The sequence below is a fragment of the Protopterus annectens genome, chromosome 10.part0 (genome assembly GCF_019279795.1).
Source record: "Protopterus annectens isolate FY-2018-M chromosome 10.part0, PAN1.0, whole genome shotgun sequence".
Lineage (NCBI taxonomy): Eukaryota > Metazoa > Chordata > Ceratodontiformes > Protopteridae > Protopterus > Protopterus annectens.
In genome coordinates, this window is record NC_056744.1 from 655,601,116 (window position 1) to 655,623,856 (window position 22,741).

General features: G+C 44.5%; 1 protein-coding gene across 1 annotated transcript in view; it reads right to left on the minus strand.

Annotated features, from left to right (window-relative positions):
- Window positions 1-22,741, minus strand: part of USP24 (ubiquitin specific peptidase 24) — a 4,679,666-nt gene that overhangs the window by 2,000,881 nt on the left and 2,656,044 nt on the right. The window contains exon 37 of the mRNA XM_044085508.1: window positions 12,584-12,744. Coding sequence (XP_043941443.1) covers window positions 12,584-12,744 — 161 coding nt within the window. The remainder of the gene's footprint in view (window positions 1-12,583; window positions 12,745-22,741) is intronic.

Below are 22,741 nucleotides of genomic sequence, written 5' to 3' on the forward strand. Positions count from 1 at the left end.
AGAGTTGGATCCAAGTCTAGAAGAAGTGGCCGGGCTGGATCAGAGGGTCAGGATCTACAACCCCTTCATGAGGAGGAATGAAAAGGACAACATCAGATCTAAGACTTTATCTGGGAGCTTGGGGATGGGCTAGATAGTGTGCAGTTCCTTCCAAGCCTGGCAGGAGACAAGGTCAATAAGTTCATGCACTGGAGCTGCCACCCAAGATGTAGATGAGTCAGCCCCAAAAGCCTCCAGGAACACCAATTCCTCAGGAGAAGGACTTTGGGAGGACCAACCACCTTTCTCCTTGAGGATTTCTAGGATGGCCCCAAAGAAACTTTGTCAAGTGGAAATCGGGGGGATGCCCCCATCAAAATTGGTGTCCTCAGTGACAGACTAGATAGGGGTGTCTATGTGTCTCCTTTTGCACTTTCTCTTTTAAGACACCTCTTCCATGGGGTGCTCGGAAGAGATGTCATAACAGAGGGGGAGGCTTCCTTTAGCTGGCTGACCATGAAGAGCAGTAATGATGGGCTCGGAGTTTGGACCCGATGGGGGGCAAGGGATAGATCAGACACTAAAGAGGACAGCTCTCTATGTGGAGAGAAAGCTCTTTCTACAACATGAAAGGCTGATGGACCCGGGGAACCGTTCTTCCCTTCCTTGGAGCTGAAGCAGCCGAAGGAAGGTCAGGGTAAACCCTGAATAAGAGCACTCCAGAGAGAATCAGACCCAAGCTGTTGAGGCACTGAGGGAAGGGAAGAATCCTACAAAGTAGGAACTGAACCCAATCCCTTGGACTTGGTGCTGAAACCTTTGGATTGGGAGGGGGGGCTGGCCAGCGTTACCACTGGAGTCAAATAAGGTAGCTTCTTCAGATCCAACTTCGACGTTCTCAGACACCTAGGATTCTGAAACAGCAGGTCAGATCAGACAAGGAGAAAGAATTAGTTGGACCAATGTGCTCATTGATCTGGGTGGGGAAGGAGCTGGCAGGACTCTGGATCTCAGCCTTAAGAAATCTCATCATCATCCTGTCCATGTTGGCCTCAGACAAGCTTTTCAAAGACCTAGATAAAGTTGTAGATGCCAGCCTGGAGGTCCTTGGTTGGCATTTGAAATAACTTGGTGGATAAAGCCAGAGATGTGGGGTTTTAGGACAAATTCCAGTGTACGTACTCTGCTCATCGGATCCGATGGACAGAGATCCGAGACAGAGGTGGACTGTATAGGAGATCCAGTAGTAGAAGCTGAGCCAGTTAGATCCTAGAGTTGCTGTAGATCCGAGGCCACCCCCCCCCCCCGAGATGCCTCGGATCAGAGACTTTTTGGAAGGCTCCGAGGAAGTCTTTATGGATTTGGGATGATGCCTCTTCCACGGCTCCATGATCACTGAAGCTGATTTTGAGGGGGTTTGAGCACCAGCTGGAAGAAATCCTTTAAGAATCAACTTGTTTCTGCAAATGGGAAGAGCCCTGGGATTAAAGGCAGTGAATACAGTGCATGAAATATCCAGGTGGGCTGCACCTAAACAGTAGAAGCACTTCTTATGAGCATCAGAATTGGGAATCTTATGCCCACAAGAAGTGCACTTCTTAAAGCCTGTATGTTTTTCCAAAGTGGGTTTGTCAGACATAGCAGTCAGAAGAAAACAGTAAACCCTGGAAAAAAAAGGAAGGGTTTCAACAACTTTAAACTAAACCGAAAGGATAAAAGTGTACAAACTATAAGCTTATCTAACAGTATAGAAAAACTACTTTTTTTTTTTTGTAAAGCAGAAAAGTACAGTTGTGTACACTTTCCATAAATGTAGATGTTTGAGTGTATTCACTGTTGCAGCCATCACATTTGGGTTATCTGCCTGCAGGTAGCCCACAGTCAGGCTGAATACCAGAGTCTTCGGATTTCTGCATCAGATGCAGTCGCTTCTTCCATGACGTCATGGGTATAAAACATGCAGCTGACGCTATTACATCAGTTTTTCTTGCCCCACATGTAAGGAGCCCCTAAATAGGAAGCAATCACATGGTGTGGAATACCCCCAGCAAAAAGCAAATACCAATGATATAAGGTATGGCAAACAAAAAGGATAGGTAGAAGTAAAGAGAAGTCAGGAGGCTGGAGGGAGGGTAACCAGAACTGCAACAATGAATACACTCGAACATCTACATTTATGGTAAGTGTACACAACTGTACTATGTTCTTCGTGTTTCACTGTTGCAGTCATCACATTTGGGTTGATTCCCAATGCTGAAGATGGAAGCAGGCAGTCAAGAAGCATTAGGGCTGGCAAGCACGCCCTGTAAGACTGCTGTAGCAAATCCAGCTCTGGATTTAGAAAAGATATGCAAGTGGTAATGCTTGGTGAAGGTGTGTACCGAGCTCCAGGGGTTGCAGCTTTCAGGATGTACCTGGCAGGGACTTCCCTGAGAAATCCAGTAGAGGTTGACGTAGCCCTAGTGGAATGTGTTCTAATCCCCTGTGGGGCATGTTTGCAGCAGAAATGGATGCAGTGTGCTATCCATGCAGAAATGGTTTGCCCTCTGCCCCTGTAGCAAAACTGACTAGCAGCTGGTCAGATTTTCAGAAAGGTTTAGTCCTGTCCAGAAAGAACCTAAGCTGCCTATGCACGTCTAAGGAGTGCAGGATCCTTTCCCCGTATTCTAAGGATTAGGAAAAAAGGTTGGCAAATGAATGGATTGGTTTAAAGCCACACTAGATGCCACCTTTGGCATAAATGACGGGTCAAGTCCTGAGGGAACCCTGTCCGCATGGATATAATGAAGGGTTCCACGGCCATAACGGCCTGCAATTCAGACATTCTTCTTGCTGAACTGATGGCTAGAAGTAAAGCTGTTTTCCAGGACAGGAATTTTAAAGCAGCAGGCTCAAAGGATGGAAGTGTGAATTTTTCCAATACAAGGTTAAAGGACCCAGGCTGGAGTGGGAGCTCTCCTGGGGGGGGGTCTTAAATTTTTGGCTCCTCCCGGGAACTGTTTGAACAGAGGATGAGAGAAGAGGGGTGGCTCAGTATAATAATGAGCTGAGATGGCAGAGGAATGAATCTTAATTGAAGAGAAGGATAGGCCTTTGTGGAACATTTCTGTTAAGTAATCGAGTATATGTGGAAAGCTAGGCACATGTGTGTCCATTCCTTGAGACTGGTTCCAAGAACAGTATCTTTTCCACTTTTCTGAATAGGATTTTCTAGTATTAGGCCTTTTTGCCTCCAGGATGAGAGCCAGCACCTGTTTACTAAGGGTTCAGGGGATGAACCAGACTGCTAGGTTCAGGGTTTGTAACACAGGATGCAAAATCTGGCCCGGGAGGGGGGTGTGAGGCAGGTGCGAAGGTGGCAGTACTGTCAGACTGCGCAAAGGTGGGTACCAGTGCTGGCATGGCCAGTCTGGTGCAGTCAGATTGTCCTTGGCTCGTCCTACTTGGTCTTTAGTAGAACCTTCGAGAGGAGGGGAGAGGAGGAAAGGCATAGATGGAGAGGTTTTTCCCATGTAAAGGACAGAGCATCCAGTTTCCATGCTTGGCTGTGGGGAGTTTTTGGTGCAATATTTGCTCAATTGAAAGTTCTGAGAGAAGGGGAAGAGGTCCATCTGTGGATCAGCAGCTTGAATGATTTGGGTTCCAGTTTCCACTCGTGCAGGTCCATTAGATTTCTGCTTAAGTCATCTGCCAGTGAATTTAGTTTGCCTGACAGGAATTGAGCTTGCAGGTGCACTTGGTTGCTCAAGGCTGTGTCACACAGAGCCATGGCTAACCTGCAGAGTGGGGAGGAATGGGTTCCATTTGCCTTGAATACCTTGTCCTGCCATGCCAGCCCCCCATACATAGTCTGATGTGTCTGTTGTTAGGGCTTGGGCGGCAGTGGGTAAAGTTAAAGGGAGCCCTTTGTTGTGGTAGAAGGCCTCTGCCCACCAAAGAAACTCTGCCCTTAGGCAAGGAATGATAGGAATAATTGTTTCCAGGTCCTGAGAAAGTTGACACCAGAGACTTTTTAAGCACCACTGAAGTTTCCTCATATGCAGTCTTGCATATGGAATTAGAGTGCAAGAGGCCATGAACCCTAGGGCTTGCAGTATTTTTTTTGCAGATAGCTGGGTTTTGCTGACCAGTAGAATGAAGTAGTTTGTCAAATACATGTTTTTCTGGACTGAGGAATGCCATCTGGGAAGCTGTGTTCAATCTTGCTCCCAGGAATACAAACTGTTGGCTGGGTACCTGATGTGATTTCTTTTCATTGATGGTGTACCCCAGTGAAGTTAGAAGTCTCTTTACAAATGTCAGGTGCTGGAGTAGCAATTCCTGACTGCCTGCCTTAATCAGGTAATTGTGCAAGTATGTGTAAATTTGAATTTTTCTCTGGCTGCAATATGCAATGGCTGGAGCTAGGCATTTTGTGAATATCTGGGCGCAGTAGATAAGCCAAAGGAAAGTGCAGAGAACTGAAAATGCATAGAGCCTGCTCTGAAATGTAGGTATTTTCTGCAAGAGTCCCTTATGGGGATGTGCAGATAAGCTTCTTTTTAAGTCTAGGTTGGCTAGCCATGAGTCCTTGGCTAGCATAGGAAGCAGCTGTTGGAGAGTAAGCATCTTTAACGTTGGAACCTCCAGGAAGGTGTTGAGAATAGACAGATCCAGGATAGGGCGCCAAGAGTTTTCTTTCCTGGGTACCAGAAACAGTCTGGAGTAAAAACCTTGTCCCCTATGCTCTGCTAGGACAGGTCAAATAGCCTTGATACTGAGAAGAGAAAAGTACTTGCTTTTGGGCCTCTGCCCACTGGTTTGGGGTGAGGTCTGGCCATCCACTTGGGGTTGGCAGTGAGTTGAACTAGAATCTGCATCTCTGGGATACAATGTTCAAGACCCATCTGTCCTGGGTGATGTACTCCCAGTTTTTTGATTGTAGGGCAAGTTTTCCCCTAAGGGTGCAAGTACTTGGGCAAGGCTTGGAAGAATTCAGGACAAGTCATAGTGAGATTTTACCATAGGATGTTGGCTTTCTACTCCCTGTTTCAGAGGTGGGAGCACTCCATTGCTTAGATCTCTGCATACCCTGAGACTGTAATCGTGGTGGTATACTGTCCCTAGGTTATGACTGAGAAGATCTGAAAGGGACTGGGAAAAAATGTTTTTTAGATGGCCAATGCCTACTGAATCTAGGTGGCTGTAACTGTAGGAAAGCCTTAATAGTTTACATAGATTTAGCTTTTTCCTCCATCTTTTTCAGGACTTCTGCTTTACTGCCAAACAGGCGTTCTTCATTTAGTGGTGCATCTACTAAATTTGCTTTGACATAGTCGGGCAAGATATGTTCTTTAAGCCAAGCATGCCTTCTAAGAACAGACCCAGTGACAGCAGCCCTGCAAGATGCTTCTAAGGCATCAAAACCACATTGCAAAGTAGGTTTTCCAATTTGGTTGGCAGAATGCATTAACATGTGTAAATCTATGTTCTGCACAATCAGAAATCAACATCATTTTCTGTTTAATTAGCTCCATTATATGTTGCTGATACTTTAACATATGAAACTGGCAATTTAAAACCCTGATGGCAAGAGAAGCAGAGGTGTATATCTTCTTACCCCATCTGTCTAAACCCCTAGAGTCCTTGTCCGAAGGGGTAGGGCTTTTGGCTATTGTAGCCTTAATGCCTTTAGGTCCCTGGGAAATGGTCTCTGGATCTGCAGTAGGATTCTTAAAGAGAAACCTGTGGGAGTCAGGTACTCTGTAGTACCTGTCCGGTTTCCTGGCCGCTGGAGGCAAAGTATCAGGGTTAAGGCTGGATTCCAAGAAGACATCAACTACAATCTCCAGAACAGGAGGTGTAGCTAGAGGCCTGTGCAGAGGCAAGTCTAAAAATTCTGAGTCTCTTTTTGGACTGTGGGTACTCCTGGCATTCCCAGTGTAAATGCTCTGTTAAGGTATGCAGGGTTTCACCAAAAGAAAAATCCTCTGGAGGGGAGGCAGTGGGGATGGAATCCTCAGCATCTGAATCCTCATTGGTAGAAAAGGGAATGTCCTGGTAGTCACAGGGAGCACAGTCATCAAGCTTGCGGTCTGTAGAATCAGAAAGAAAATCAATCCTTTGACTTAAAGTGGGGGGAGGCTGGCTTCCCCTAATTAAAGTTATAAGGTCATCAGCCATTCTAAGCATTTGTTTCCGTGGCATGGAAGCTTGAGCATGCGCTTTGGTCGTTGGTTTTCTAGGCGAAGTGCGAACTCTGGGCCCATAGAAATTCGGTAGTTTTAGTCAAAAACGAAGATGTTGGTTTAATACGAACATCAAAAGGTTGGACTACACCCTCAGAAGCCAGTGCCTGCACAGCGGCTCCGGACCCATCCAAGGTAGAAACATCCACAGGTTCTATAGTCGAAGAAGCAACTTGCTTGTCTCAACAGAGGCCTGCGAAACTGTAGAAGCAGGTATTAGGGGCTGCAAAGGTGCCTCACTGAGTACCGGCCTATGCGGTCTGTCTTTGTCTTTATCCTTACATTTTTTCAGAAGATCGGTAGTCGGAGAACGAGAGCGAAACAATTTAGCAACAAAAATAGCCCAACAATGAATAGTTTGGGTGTTGAACAAGGCACAAAACCGATGGCAAGGAACATCGTGCTCTGGGCCTAAATAGATAACGCAGTAAGAATGAAAATCTCTGATGTATTTGCTTTCCACAGGCAAGAAAATTATTAACTTTTCTGACATCGGTTAGAGCAAGAAAAAAGGATCCCCAATGGGGTACTCATCTTTTAGAAGACTTCATGTCTGAAACACGAAAAATGAAAATTTCAGGAGGCGGCTGACCGGCACTTGCAAACTGCTTCTGCTTCGGACACCGCACGGCAAGAAAGACTGATGTAATGGCGCCGGCTGCATGTTTTATACCGATGACGTCCTGACATCATGGAAGAAGTGACAGCATCCAGCGCAGAAATCCCAAGACTCTGGTATTCAGGCCGACTGAGGGCTACATGCAGGCAGATAACCCAAATTTGATGACTGCAACAGTGAAACACAAAGAACATCTAGAAGTTATTAGGTAAAGTACCAGTCAAGAACTAGCAGCAGTAAGAAAAGGGGAAACGGGAAATTATCAGAAAATCCTAATGCATGCGAACAGCTGAGGGAGGATAAAGAGAAACACTAAATTTTAAGATGACAATAAGGCACAAAAAAGTACCAAAACTATACAGAAAAATTCGCCAAAATGACATCTTACTTGAGCAATGGGATCCTTCCATTTTGCGGCTATGGCGGCAAATGAGATTTGGAGAGTTGAGGAAGGAATGGAGCACTTTGGGTAGAGGGAGAAGCTGGAGCTTTGAATCTGAAGTCTTGTGCACGTGGCAGAGTTGGATCCGAGGATGGGATCCTAGACCCGTTCGTGATGAAGAATGAAAAGGACAAAATCAGATCTATATTATATATGAATCTACTTTACAAGTTCGAAGTTTCAAAACTTCGAACTGCAAATGGTCGAGACCATAAGATCGAAGTTTTGAAACTTTGAAATTGTAATAAAAAATCAAAACAAACATTTTTTTGATATTTTTGCAGGGGAGCAAGGCCCCTGCACCCACCACAATCCCCTGCTAAATAAATATATCAATTCCGAGATCGCATTACAGTGAGGAAAATAGTAAATTTCCCATTCTGTGCTGACAGCGATCTCCGTTCAAAACGTTTGAAGTTTCAAAACCCTGATATTATGGTCTCTACCATTTGCAGTTCAAAGTTTTGAAACTTCAAGCTTGTGAAGGGAATCCATACATACATATATAGACATCAATGTCAGAGCAAGTTACCCACTTGAAAACTCATGCATACAACCAACCGCCCTCCCTGAAAAAAAAAAACTAAATTCTGTTCTTTATGAAATCAACAGGACTTACTGTAATCCAGACCTCCTTTTATTCTTGCCAACAGAAAAAGCCTTCACTAAGAATTTCCCTGCAAACTCAAATACCATACCACAAGAAATTCAAAAACATAATGACCATCCTAAATTCCACTACCAAAACAGACTACTTAAAAGTAAAAATGCATTTATGACCATGGACAATGCCTCTACTTTTCTTAAAGCTTTCCACAGCCAAATGTTTCAAACAAGATAGAGGTTTTTGACCAAAACACAAAGCCTCATTGGTGTAAAATTAGTAATGGTATATGCTCTGCAAAAGCACCAGAGACCTCCAAAGCAGACACCAAAACAACCTGGACTTCCCGTCACAAACCAGACAACACATAAAACACAAAATCAGTGTGCCGCACAATCACAGCACTTAGGGCGAAATAACATAACTAACACACTAGTAATAGGTGACTCTATAGTCAGGCACACTGATGTCCCCCACTCACTAGGCTGGACAAGCAAAAGGTTACTGTTAGCTGCCTGTCGGGAGCCAGAATCAGCCACATAACACAAGCACTCAGGTCACTCCAGAACAAGTACAAATATGACTCTGCCATTGTTCATGTTGGTGTGAATGACCTGAGACGTACTTCCCTGGACTACATGAAAAGAGACATGGCAAGAGCTCTCTGATCATGTAGCCCAGGTTGGTATGACCCTGACCCTGAGTAGCATCCTGCCCTCACCAAGAATGATACCTCAGTGTAAAGAAAAAATGAACAATTGGCTAAGCTTCTGGTGTCATTCAAAGGGGATCCAGTGTCTGTCAGCCTGGGACAACATGCTCAACAAGCTGCACTGCTTCGCAAGAGACAGCTTGCACCTGTCACCCCCTAGGCTTTCGAATACTGGCCAAGGCTCTTGCTGCCCCCATAGTGCCTATTTTAGGCAAGGTTCAAAAGTTAAACCCACCTCCTTACCAGCACAATTAACAAAAAACTGAGGGTTATGCTACTCAATGCCAGGAGTTTAAATCTCAAAATGCACGCACTCGAAGCACTCCTCAGTATGGAGAACGTCGACATCTGTGCAGTAACTGAAACCTGGTTCAAGGCTCCAGAGAGCACCCCAGCACTACCAGGCTATAACTCATACTACACGTTTCAGCCACAGAACACGGACCAAAACACAGAAGGAGGGGGTGTATCCATATTCATCAAGGATACCTACACCTCCAGGTTAGTGGCGCTGCACGATACCTCTGAGGTCATCCATGTGAAACTAACATCGGGCAAATCTGCAATGCAAATTGTGGCCTGCTACAGATCACTCTCCATGACCCAGGACCACCACTCCACCTTTCTGGAGACACTGGAAAACATGTAGGTCCTACCAAACACCCTGATATTGGGCGATTTCAATTACCCTACAATTCACTGGGAAAACTACTCGAATACAAATTCCCAGGCCCAGCGCTTCCTGAAATTCATCAACTCAAACGCCCTGGATCAGTTGGCAAACTCACCTACCAGAGGTGAAAACATACTGGACCTGGTCATCACCAACATGAGCGACAGGTGTTCCACACCGGAGGTCAACCAGTCACTGGTTAGATCAGACCATAAACTAATCACTCTGGATGTCCACACCCTACCACCACACCCAGCTAAGGAAACCACAGTAAAAAACTTTTCTAAAGCAAACTTCATCTTACTTAAGACAGAGGTGGTAAGTTTCACAGCCCCCACGCTAAAGGATAAAGTTGCCCAAGATGCAGAAACCTTTACAAATGCACTCTATGAGCACCTACAAGGATGCATGGATCGTGCCATCCCTAGCAAAACCAAGACTCACTCCTCTAAGAGAAGGAAACCAGTTTGGTGGACCCCTGCAATAAACAGGCTATGCAATAGAAGGTGGAAACTAGTTCAGAAAAAAAGCAAATTCCAAGGAAAAAAGACATCCCTGATCAGTATCAATAAGAAACTAAGGTCCCTCAGGAAATCATCCGAAGCTAACTTCAAAAGAAAAATAGCCAAGGATTCAAAAGATAACCAAAAAGCCTTCTTTAGCTATGTTAGGAATTTAAGTGGCAACTCACAGATATGTACTGAAACTAGTGCAAAATAGCACAAAATATACTGAACCTACTGATATTGCCAACATCCTGGCAGCTAGATTCAGTGCAAACTTCACTCCCCTCTCACCTCCAAAAGGGCCCACAACAATACCGGAAAAGTGTAGTGTCCCAAAAATCACAGACACAGGAGAAAACAGCCCTTTCAAAAGCCAAAAACACAGCATCAATGGGACCAGATGGTGTCCCAGGCTGCGTCTTGCACGAACTACAGAACGAACTAACACACCACCTAGACACGCTGTTCAACCTCAGCCTCTCCACAGGCTATGTGTGCCCATAGAATGGTGCACAGCAACGGTTATTGCTCTCCACAATGGAGGGGCCACAACTGACCCTGGTAACTATTGCCCCATAAGCCTGACTAACCTGGCCTGCAAGGCTACGGAGCGCATCATGGAACTCATTAACAAAGACATTGGGAACCTCCAAACACTTGACCCGACCCAGTTCGGCTTTGTTAAGGGCAGATCATGCCTATTAAACCTGGTTGACTTCTTCGAGACAGGCACCAAGGCCATAGACGAGGGAAAGGTGGTTCACACAGCCAACCTTGAAACCATTCCCCACTCGGGTATTACAGAAAAACTCACCAGTCTGAACATAAACCCCTACGTCATGAGATGGGCTGCCAACTGGCTTACAGACAGAACTCACATGGTAAGAATAGTGGGCTCCAGGTCTGACTCTAAACCAGTCACAAGTGGTGTCCCGCAAGGCACGGTCCTGGGACCCCTACTGTTCAACATATACTTCTCAGAAGTACAGGCAAACACAGGAGGACTATGGCTAACCAAGTTCACCGATGACTGCAAACTGGAATCCATAATGGACTCTCTGGCTGAAACGGACATCATCCAAAAGGGCCTTTCTGAGACGGATACCTGGTGTTAAAGTCATGGCCTCAAGCTAAATGCCAAAAAATGCATAGTCATCCTGTTTGGGAAAAACAAAACACCCACGAATTACCACATAGGTGGTAGCCCCCTTAATACAGAAGAGGTAATAAGAGAGCTGGGGACCCAGGTAGATAGTAATCTCTCCTTTGACAATCATATTGCCAAAGTAGTTGGGAAATCCTTCTATGTGGCCCATCTAATTACTAAAGGTTTCACATCTAGAAATAAAGAGGTTATAGTGCCCCTCTACTCGTCACTCATTAGACCCATCATAGAGTACAATGCCCCATTTGGGATGTACCTCAAGACACTTCCAACAGCTGGAAAGACCACAAAGGTACCTCACCAAGAGGATTACTGGCCTCAAACATATATCCTATGCAGCCCGACTGAAAAAAAACTCCGGTTGCACTCAGTGGCATATTGCTTACTCAGAGGTGATCTCTGTCTGACTTACAAAGCCATGTCCAACTCAGAATTGATGGACATGCTCCACGTAAAGAAATCCAATTCACTCCGAGCCACGTGCTCTAGTGAGCTAAACCTCACCACAACAATAAATAGAACACGCTGGAGGGATAGATTCCTGTCACAGAGACTCCCCACCATGTTTTGGAACAAAATTCCAAATTACATCAGGATGAGCCCCTCACTAACACTCTTCAAGAGAAACCTTGACGAGTGGATGGGTAACAGAAAATACACCCCTTGGATCACTTCATAGGCTCTGCTTGACAGAGGATCAGTTAATTAATCAATTGGGCGGCGAAAGCCGACACACTCTGGCTAGGCTTATAAATGCCCCCAGGCAGATAGCCTAACTATGAACCTATTGCATATATGATGGCTATATAGTTCATTGGCTTAACATTATAGCTTTGCCATTTATCTCATGTTAAATCTAATACTTGTAATGTTTACTTAGCTAGCTGAAAAATATGCACAATGTCACACTGTATACCTACCAAATTGCTAATTTGTAAATCTGTATGAATTTATGCACTGTACTCATCCATATGTACCTACACCTCTGTCATTTCTTCAACCTATATATTTAATCTTTGTATCATATTTCTTTGTTACTGCCTTCTAGGTTGGGTCATGAATGCAAATGGTCATTTGGACCGGCTCACTTATTCAAAATAAACAGAAAAATAAATATAAGCAAAAAGTCTTGCATATGTACATATATACCCCAGCTAGGGTTTATCAAGAAAGATCCTAAATGTCAAGTATAGAGTTGCAAATGACTTTACTTACATAATGACTTATTTTTATTTATTAACTCTGAGGTAGAACACTGATCCAAATGGACCATTTACACACTCAACCCATAAAGTGCAACAAACAAAAATGAGAAAACATCAAACTATGAGAAAAATTATAAGCATGCACCATAAACTGTACAACCAAGTCTTCTACAGATAAACTTCAAACGTTTCAAATTTGGCAGGAAAAGGATGGCAGCAATTTAAACACACAATCATAGTAATCCTAACATCCCGGGCAAAGGGTCACCAATATACATCAGGAGTTCACATAGCATAATGTAGTTGCGGAATCAGATTTGCTGAAGAATATGTACAATAAATACAATGTTGATGTAGAGTAAAGGTGGAGATGTAAAGAAATGGAAAAGAAGGATAAGAAGTGGGATGCACTGAAACTGCTCTGGTTTTATTATCTATTTTTTATACTTACCGCTGGTTGATGCCTCTCATGATGCTGGTTGGTGACCAAAGAGGTAACTGTGCAGTGAGGATAACCTGTAACAGAAACTGGTTAGGTTTCTGCACATCTGGATAAGCTGATGTGTCAGTCTGGCTAAGTGTATATAGCTGATCACAAGCAACACGACGCACCTAGGAGAAAATATACTAGTCTTTAAAACTTAGTCAAAACATGTGACTGCTGAAATTCTCACACTTTTAAGTCTTAACAAAACAGAATATTCCAAAACACAAAAACAAACAAACAAAAAAAAGAATTTAACCTTACATAAAATGCTTTTCCAAGTGTTTACTAAAAAGACTACACCTATGAAGCACTTTGGATAATCTCTTATGCTTCAACTGAAGAAGCAGGCATAAAATCTACACACATACTATTACATACAGTGGTGAAACATTGCAAGACCACCAAAAGTACAGTTTTGTACCTACCATAAATGTAGATGTTCGAAGATCCACATTGCTGCAGTCCTTACACTTGGGTAGTCCGCTGTCCTCGGTCGGCCCGAATATCAAAGTATAAGGCTGACGTCGGTCAGGGCGCATTTGACTGACATCAGGACGTCAGGGTACAAATGCGCATAACCGACGTCATATCCTCAGTCTTTTCTTGCCCCAGATGTCAGAAGACCCTAAAAATAAAGGTCAAAACCAAAAGACAGCAAACAACCAACCAACCACCCTTGCACTAACTATATGTACAATATATACAATATACACAATATGTACAACCCAACCCACACAACCACCTCTAACCACAGAGGGGAAGGAGGGAGGGTAAATTGGACTGCAGCAATGTGGATCTTCGAACATCTACATTTATGGTAGGTACAAAACTGTACTATGTTCTTCATCTCACATTGCTGCAGTCCTTACACTTGGGTAGAATCCCAAAGCAGAGGTAAGGGAGGATGGCTAACTATAAGGAAGCAGGAGCTGCCAAAATGCCCTGCAAAACAGCAGTGGCAAAACCAGCCCTGGACTTAGAGTAAAGTGGCAGGTGATAATGCCTAGAGAAAGTATGCACAGAACTCCAAGTAGCTGCCTCCAAAATATCCTTGGTTGCCACTCCCCTCAAAAAAGCTGTTGAAGTGGCAGTAGCCCTAGTGGAATGAGGCCTAATCCCAGCTGGAATCTCCTTGCCATGATGGGAATAACAGAAAGCAATGCAAAACCCAATCCACTTAGAAAGTTTGTTTTGACACAGGCTTGCCCTGAGAACACAAAGCAAAAGAAACAAACAACTGCTGAGACTGCCTGAACCCTTTAGTTCTGTCCAAATAATAACGCAACTGCCTGTGAACATCTAAAGTGTGCAAAATCTTTTCCCCTTTATTTTGGGGATTTGCATAAAAAGTAGGCAAATGAATAGTTTGGTTTAAAGCCACACTAGAAACCACCTTAGGCATAAAGGAAGGATTAGTACGTAATGATACCCTATCCTTATGGAAAATCAAGAAAGGCTCAACCGCCATAAGGGCCTGTAATTCAGACACCCTTCTTGCAGAGGTAATGGCCAATAAAAAAGCAGTCTTCCATGATAAATATTTCAACTCAGCAGTAGCTGCAGGCTCAAAAGGTTGTAGAGTGAGTTTCTCCAACACAAAATTGAGATCCCAAGCAGGAGCAGGAGCTTTTAGGGGGTCTTATATTCTTTGCCCCTCTAAGAAATTGCTTGAACAAAGGATGAGAAAACAATGGTGGGTCACAATCATAGTGAGCCGAAATTGCTGCAGCATGAACCTTAATAGAAGAGAAAGACAAACCTTTGTCCAGTAACTCAGTAAGATATTGAAGAGCCACACTCAAATTAGGCCCAGAAACATCAAAATCTTTTGCTGCACTCCAAAATAAAAATCTCTTCCATTTATCTGCATACACTTTCCTTGTACTAGGCCTTCTAGCTTCCAAAATAACATTCAAAACTTGTTGAGGAAGTGGAGGCCCACTATGGTTCAAAACAGAATATGCCAGGCTGTTAGGTGCAGAGAGTGAAGCTTGACATTGAGCAAATGGCCGTCCTCCTGTGACAACAGGTGTGGAATCAAGGCAAAGGCCATGGAGGCTTCCGTTAGACTTCTTAGTAATGGGTACCAGTGCTGTCGAGGCCAATCTGGAGCTATTAAAATCATCCTTGGCTTGTCCTGTCTGACCTTCAGAAGTACCTTTGGGAGGAGAGGCAGAGGTGGAAAGGCATACACATGAAGATCGCTCCAATTGAAAGAAAGTGCATCCACTCTCCAAGCTGTGGGATGAAACCTTTTGTGCAAAACTTTGGCAGCTGATGGTTTAGTGGAGAAGCGAACAGATCTATGTCTGGAGTTCCCCATGACACTGTCAATTTCTGAAATACATGAGGATCCAATTTCCACTCGTGGGGATCCATAATTGTCTGCTCAACACATCTGCTAAGGAGTTCTGTGCTCCTGGCAGAAACCTTGCCTGAAGATTGAGCTGTAAACTGAGAGCAGTCTCCCACAAAATCATTGCTTGCCTGCATAGAGGATAAGAATGCGTTCCCCCTTGCTTGTTGATGTACCACATGACAGTTGTGTTGTCTGTTAGAATCAACACCTGTCCTAGAAGAAGGAATTCCTTGAAAGCTATTAATGCAAACTGGACTGCTAACATCTCCTTCATGTTGATATGTAGATGTTATAGTCTGACAGGCCACTTGTTTTGTATCCACTTTCCATTTAGATGAGCTCCCCAAGCTTTGTCTGAGGCATCTGTCGTTAAAATCTGACTCGCCTCTGGCCGGGTCACAGAGAGTCCCTTGTTCAGGTGACATTCCTGAGCCCACCACAAAAATTCCTTCTGAATGCAAGGTATTATTTGAATGACAGTGTCCAGATCCTGGCAGTGCTGTGTCCATACATTTTTGAGATACCATTGTAGCTTCCTCATATGCAGTTTGGCATTGGGAAGCACCAGAATACAAGATGCCATGAACCCTAAGGCTTGAAGGACTGTCCTTGCAGTCAGCCCGGACTGATGAGATAGTTGATGGAAGTAAAGGGATAGACTCTTTTGTTTGTCCGGGGTTAAAAAGGCCATCTGGGATGCTGTATTCAGTCTCACACCCAGAAAGCACATGTCTTGAGAGGGTACTAGACTGGACTTTATTTCGTTCACAGAATACCCTAGGCATCTTAGCACTGCTATCACATATTCCAAATGATGAAGAAGCTCTTCTCTTCCTTGAGCCAGAATTAGGCAGTCGTCCAAATAAGGATAGATCTGTATTCCTTTTAGTCTGAAGAAAGCTATCACTGGAGCCAGAACTTTCGTGAACACTCTGGGCGCAGTAGATAAGCCAAAGGGCAATGCAGAGAACTGATAGTGAGAAGTCCCAGCTCGAAACAGATACTTTCTGCAACTGAGTCTGATAGGAACATGAAGGTAGGCCTCCTTGAGATCCAAAGTTACCATCCAATGATCTTTGCCCAGCAGAGGTAAAAGCTGCTGCAACGTCAACATTTTGAACTTGGGAATGTCCAGATAAGTGTTGAGGATAGATAAATCCAAAATTGGTCTCCACGTGTTCCCCTTCTTTGGTACTAGGAACAGGCGAGAATAAAATCCTAGGCCCACTTCTGGCAGAGGGACCGGCTGTATGGCCCCTAGTTGGAGCAACAGAGAAACCTGTTTGTGAGCCTCTATTCTTTGTTGAGGAGGAACGTCTGGCATGCCTTTGAAGGGAGGCAAGGTATGGAAATAAAACCTGTAGCCGTGGTGTATGATATCCAATACCCATCTGTCCTGGGTAATTAAACTCCAATTTTCTTTGAAAAGTAGTGCCAGCCTTCCTCCCAAAGGTGCTACCAGACGAGCAGGCTCTGGCAGCTGAAAAGGTAGGTCATTGGGTCTGCTTACGAAAGGACTGACCCCTGCCCGCACCCGAAGCCTGTGCAGGAGAACTCCCTGTTCTAGGCCTGAAAGAGCCCTGAGCTCTGCCCTTACCACGTCTAGATCTACCCCTAGACTGGGAATCATAAGAAGGATACGTCCACCCTTTAGTAGGCCAATTTCTACTAAACTTTGGAGGCTGGACCTGCAAAAAATCTTTAACAGTCTGCATAGACTTAGCCTTGTCTTCCATTTTCTTTAAAACTGTCTCAACAGGAGGACCAAACAACACGTCAGATTGTAAAGGAGCATCTAAAATCCTTGTTTTAACATGTTCAGACAAATTCTGATCCCTCAGCCAAGCGTGCCTGCGAAGAACTGACCCAGTGGTAGCCACCCTAGACGAGGCCTGTACAGCATCAAAACCACATTGCAAAGAATGCTTACCCACCTGTTCAGAAACATGCACTAAATCTTGCAACTCTTTACAATCAATACCCACTGCCAGAGCATCAACCTTAGACTTCAATTGTGAAAGGAGAAAGTTTTGGTATTTCAACATGTGAAACTGGCAATTCAGAGCCCTCATAGCAAGAGTGGAAGAAGTATAGACTTTCTTTCCCCATCTATCCAAGGCCCTAGCCTCCTTGTCTGCAGGAACCGGATTTTTAACAACAGAAGCCTTAACACCTTTAGGCCCCTGGCTAACAGTTTCTGGGTCTGCCCTAGGACTCTTAAAAAGATACTTATGAGCTTCAGGCACCCTGTAATACCTATCCGGCTTAACAGGAGCAGGAGGCAAAGAATCAGGATTAAGAGAAGCCTCTGTAAAACATCTTCCACTACATCCAAAACAGGAGGTATAGCCAAAGGCCTATGCTGGGGTAAAACAGAAATTCCCTAAGCCTTTTCCTGGAATCAGAGAAGTCCTGACCTTCCCACTTAAAATGCTCCCCTCATGGAATGAAGAGTTTCTGAAAAAGAAAAATCCTCAGGAGGAGTAGCAGAAGGAGTAGAATCATCCACATCAGAATCAGAATAAGGAGAGTACTCCTGCAAGTCTTCAGCCGAAGACTCTGAAACATCTGAAGCCTGCTCAAAACCCCCCAGCTCAGGCTCCACCCTAGGTCTCTTATCAGGAGGGGGCATAGAACCCCTAATCAAAGTAATCAAATCTTCTGCCATTTTAAGCATATGCTTCTTGGGCACAGTACCTGAAGAGCTAGGGGTAACACCAACTGAAGCTAAACCTGGCCTGCCCCTGGGAGAAGCCTTAGAAACAGAAGGAGAGGGCCTAGCCACCTTAGGAAGGGAGGGGAGTAGTAACCTGAGAAGCCCCTCAGCCTGACTTGTCTCCTGAGAGGCCACATCTTGCAATAATAAGGTCTCACCCTGGGAACACAAAGAAACCTCCGGTGGAGCCACCGGCTCCATCGACACCTCTAAAGAACCGGCGTCTGGTACAGACGGCTCTTCTAGCCTAGGCTTAACTGCCTTGTCCTTGCGCTTCTTCGAAGCGGGCGTCGGAGCATCCGGCGGCATTTTATAGTTGCACCGCTTCCCAAAGACTAACCTTGCACAATCCAACCTTCTCTTTATAGTGCGTTATTAAATCTAGCACAAGAGCGACAGCCAACAACGCCGTGCTCAGGCCCTAAGCAAGGAATACACAAAGTATGATAATCTCTATGCGGTATCTGTTTCCCACAAGAAATGCAATTATTGACTTTTTCTGACATCCGTAAATGACTGAGGCAAGAAAAAACTAAAATGTTCCCCAACGGGGTACTTAGCCAACTTTGAACTCGGTCTGAAACTTCTAAATCGAAAAATCTCAGAACGCCAACCGGCACTTGCAATGCTGCTTCTGCATCGGACCATGCGGCAAAAAAGACTGAGGATATGATGTCGGTCATGCGCATTTGTACCCTGACGTCCTGATGTCAGTCAAATGCGCCCTGACCGACGTCAGCCTTATACTTTGATATTCGGGCCGACCGAGGACAGCGGACTACCCAAGTGTAAGGACTGCAGCAATGTGAGATGAAGAACATCTGACCATACCGGTCATGAATGAGCTTGCAATCAACTATCTTTCTGTGCCAGTCCCGCAAACTTGTTCCCCATCCCCTCCACTCTTCAAGTGAAGAGCAAAAACAAATAAACTGCTTAAAGATGTTTACTGGAGTTGACCACCAGAATAGCACAAATCATCCTCAGCTTACTGTGTGAGTGGCTACCTACAGTATGGCAGCCAATCCACAGCTCTCCTCTTCAAGTGAAAAAAGAAATTGCTGAACCCAAGTGTCTTTCTGTACCAGCATTTTAGTACAGAAGAGACCTTGATCGTGCCTCCTAACACTCTGCACTTGAGGCAATTTCTTCCTTTGCAGCCCCCCCCCCCCACTGCTACACTACTGCTCTTTGTAACATCGGGGGGATGATGTCCAGATTCCTCAGTGGACCCCTGCTGCTGAGCAGTAGCTTTGAGGCTTGATCCTCAACTCTGGCACATGGATGCATACTGCAGTTGAAACCTAAGTGGGAGTAGGGTAGAGCAGACCCCATAGAACTCTGTGTGTATGCTCAATGGAGATGATATAATCCTCCCCATAACTTGAGAAGCCATACCAACTTCTGTCAGATCCAAGAAGACCACCTCCACTACCTGATCCATTCCTCTGGTATAGAAACAAGTGGCACCTAACAGGATACCTTTTAGCAGAGAGGGTGGGGACAGGTATGATGAGGGATTTGAAGGTGAAGACTCAAAGGCTAATGTTGCAAACACTGACAAGGGGGCCATATGGGACAACTCTCAAAGGTTCCAAAGACATGGAGTTGAGCTGACTGTCTCGAGACAACCTCAGCTCAGAGATCCTCAACATCAACTGTGTCGAACTGGATCTCTCAAATGTTAAACCGGGTGCTGTGGTTGGCACAGAAGAAAAAGACCTTGGGTCCAGCATTGTCTCTGAAATCACTGGTGATAAGACCAGCACTGGGAAAGAAGCCAGTATAGGGGGACGTTGGACTAGCCCCATCAACCCTCGGTACAGAAGGGGATGGGAGGACTCGCATCTCAATCTGCATCTTAAAGGTGGCCCTTAACCATGCAATCCAGATTTACTTCTGCCATATTTTTTTAAGACCTGAAGAATCAAAACAATAAGGCAAGAAGGTGATCAAGAAAGGATCCTACACAAATCCTTTTCAGAGGAAGTTCTGCTTAACAGCCTTTTAGGTGACTTGTTAGGTAGATTACTGGTTCAGGCAGCTATGGTGCAGTACGAGGTGAGTGTGGAGTATATGCTGAAGTTCAGTTCAGTTCTAGGAACCTTCAGAAGGTACAGTTGTATACAATTACCATAAATGTGGATGTTCGAGTGTATTCACTGTTGCAGTCATTACATTTGGATTATCTGCTTGCAGGTAGCCCTCAGTCGGCCTGATTGACAAAGTCTTGGGTCCTGCGTCGGTTGCTGTCCCTTCTTCCATGACGTCAGGGGTATAAAACATGCAGCCGATGCCATTACATCAGTTTTTCTTGCTCCAGATGTCAGGTGCCCCCCTAACGGGAAGCAATTAAATATAAAAGCACAAAGATATACCTCCAACAAAAAAGCAAATACACCAAAAAGGCTTTTCAGCACAGTAAAGGAAAGTAGAGGTATAGCCAAAAGAAGTTAGGGGGCTGGAGGGAGGGTAACCAGGACTGCAACAGTGAATACACTCGAACATCTACATTTATGGTAAGTATATACAACTGTACTATGTTCTTAGTGTTTCACTGTTGCAGTCATTACATTTGGGTAGATTCCCAAAGAAATGGTTGGGAGTAGGAGTTTACATAGCATTAGGGCCAGCTATAAGGCACTGCAAGACTGCAGTGGCAAAGCCAGCTCTGGATTTAGAGAAAATTGGCAAATGATAATGCTTGGTGAAAGTATGTACAGAACTCCAGGTAGCAGCTTCTAGGATGTCCCTGGTAGGGACACCTCTGAGAAAGGCTTAGAAAGGTAGATGCAGCCCTGGTGGAGTGAGGTCTGATCTCCTGGGGGATAGGTTTTCCATGGTGCTTATAGCAGAAATGAATGCAATGGCTTATCCATTTAGAAATGGTATGCTTTGAAATAGCCTTCCCCTCTGCCCCTGCAGCAAATGCCACCAGCAGTTGTTCAGATTTCCTTTGAAGTTTAGTCCTGTCCAAGTAGAATCTAAGTTGTCTGTGCACATCTAAGGCATGCAAAGAATAATCCACGACCTTGAAGAAAGGAACCGGAACTCTGCTAAAGTCCACAAGGCTGTATTTTTATTTCTGAAGTATTCCAAAAGTCACAGATAAAATCACATTAAGCTTTGCTCAGGCAATCCTGAGCTTTATCAAGTGAAAACAAATTGCAGTGTGCAGTAACCTCCATTAAATAGCCTGGCAATTATACAATTAATTAATTAGTAAATCTAGTACTAAGGTGTGGTGCTTTAGAGTTGGGTGTTAAAAAAAGTTAGTCATTATATCAACTCAAAAAATGAAATGTTTGCAATAACATATGCACTCAAATAAAAATGACTAACCATAAAAAACATTTTAAAATGCCAGTTTCCTAGGTTTCAGGACATAAAAGTCTGATGTCTGATTGGGGTTGTAGATTGTTAAAGAATATGCTTAAAGATGTGTTTAGATTGTCAGTGAATTGTTAAAGAAGCCTTAATGCCCTTGGGCCCCCTGTGAAATAGTGTCTGGATCTGCAAAAGGATTTTTAAAAAGGAACTTGTGGGACTCAGGGACACTGTAGTATCTGTCAGGCTTTCTGGGAGCAGGGAATCAGGGGTCAAACTAGATTCCAAAAAAGCATCATCAACAATGTCTAGTACAGGAGGAATAGCTGAAGGCCTATGCTGAGGCAGGAGAAGGAAATCACTAAGCCTCTTTTTTGAATCAGAAAAATCCTGGCTTTCCCAGTGGAAATGCTCCCTTAGAGTATGTAAAGTTTCCCCAAAAGAAAAATCCTCAGGAAGGGAAGCAGAGGGAATGGAGTCCTCTGCATCAGAATCTTCATAAGTAGATAAGTGCAAATCCAGATCAGAAAAATCAGAAAAAACAGAATCCTGATCAGAAGATTCATAATCAACTTCAGTCCTAGGCCTCTTAGAAGGGGGGGGGGTTAGCTACTCCTGATTAGAATGATTAGATCTTCAGCCATTCTTATTATTTGTTTTGTAGGCATAGAGGCCTGAGCATGTGGTCTGGGCGTCATTTTTTTGGGCATGGATCGAGATTTAGGCCCAAGTAAAGGAGGAGGCGTCGGTTTAATATGCAAGTCCGTAGGCCTGAATACACCTTCAGAAGCCGGTGCCTGCACAGCGGCTCCGGACCCATCCAAGGTAGAGACATTCGCGGGTTCCATAGTTCAAGCATCTCGCGGCATACCCGACTCCGAATGGATTTCAGTAGAGGCCTGGGAATCAGAAGTAGCGTGTATCAGGGGCTGCGAAAGCGCCTCACTGAGTACCGGCGAACTGGCGACTGGCTTAGGAGAAGCGTCATCAGCAGTTTTGGACCTCGGCGGCCTGTCTTTGTCTTTATCTTTGTGTTTTTTTTGGAATTCCGGTAGTTGGATGGCTAACCAACGACATTTCTGGATAATTAAACAGAGAACCGAAATATTTAGAGGCGAAAATATACCGACGACGGATAGGGCGCTGATTAAATAAAGCACAAAACCGACAGCATGGTACGTTGTTGGTCAGGGCCTAGGCAAGGAATACAGTACAAATTAAAATCTTTATGAAGTATTTGCTTTCCACAAGCAATGCAATTATTATCTTTTACTGACATCGGTACGGAGCAAGAAAAAGTTTCCCCAATGGGGTACTTAGCTTTAGTTGAAGACTTCGGTTCTGAAACTTGAAAATAAAAATTTCAGGAGTCGGCCGACCAGCACTTGCAAACTGCTTCTGCTTCGGGCATCGCATGGCAAGAAAGACTGATTAATGGCATCGGCTGCATGTTTTATACCCCTGACAACCTGACATCATGGAAGAAGGGACAGCAACCGACACAGGACCCAAGACTTGGCTAATCAGGCCGACTGAAGGCTACCTGCAAGCAGATAACCCAAATGTAATGACTGCAACAGTGAAACATGAAGAACATTAGAACACTGCTCTCTGATCCTTGGGTTGTCTCTTTCCAGAATCAGAGTCCTTGGACCACAGAGTACGATTTTCAGAAGTTTTGTTTTTTTCTACCTCGGGAACTGGGAGAAAAAACTCCTTG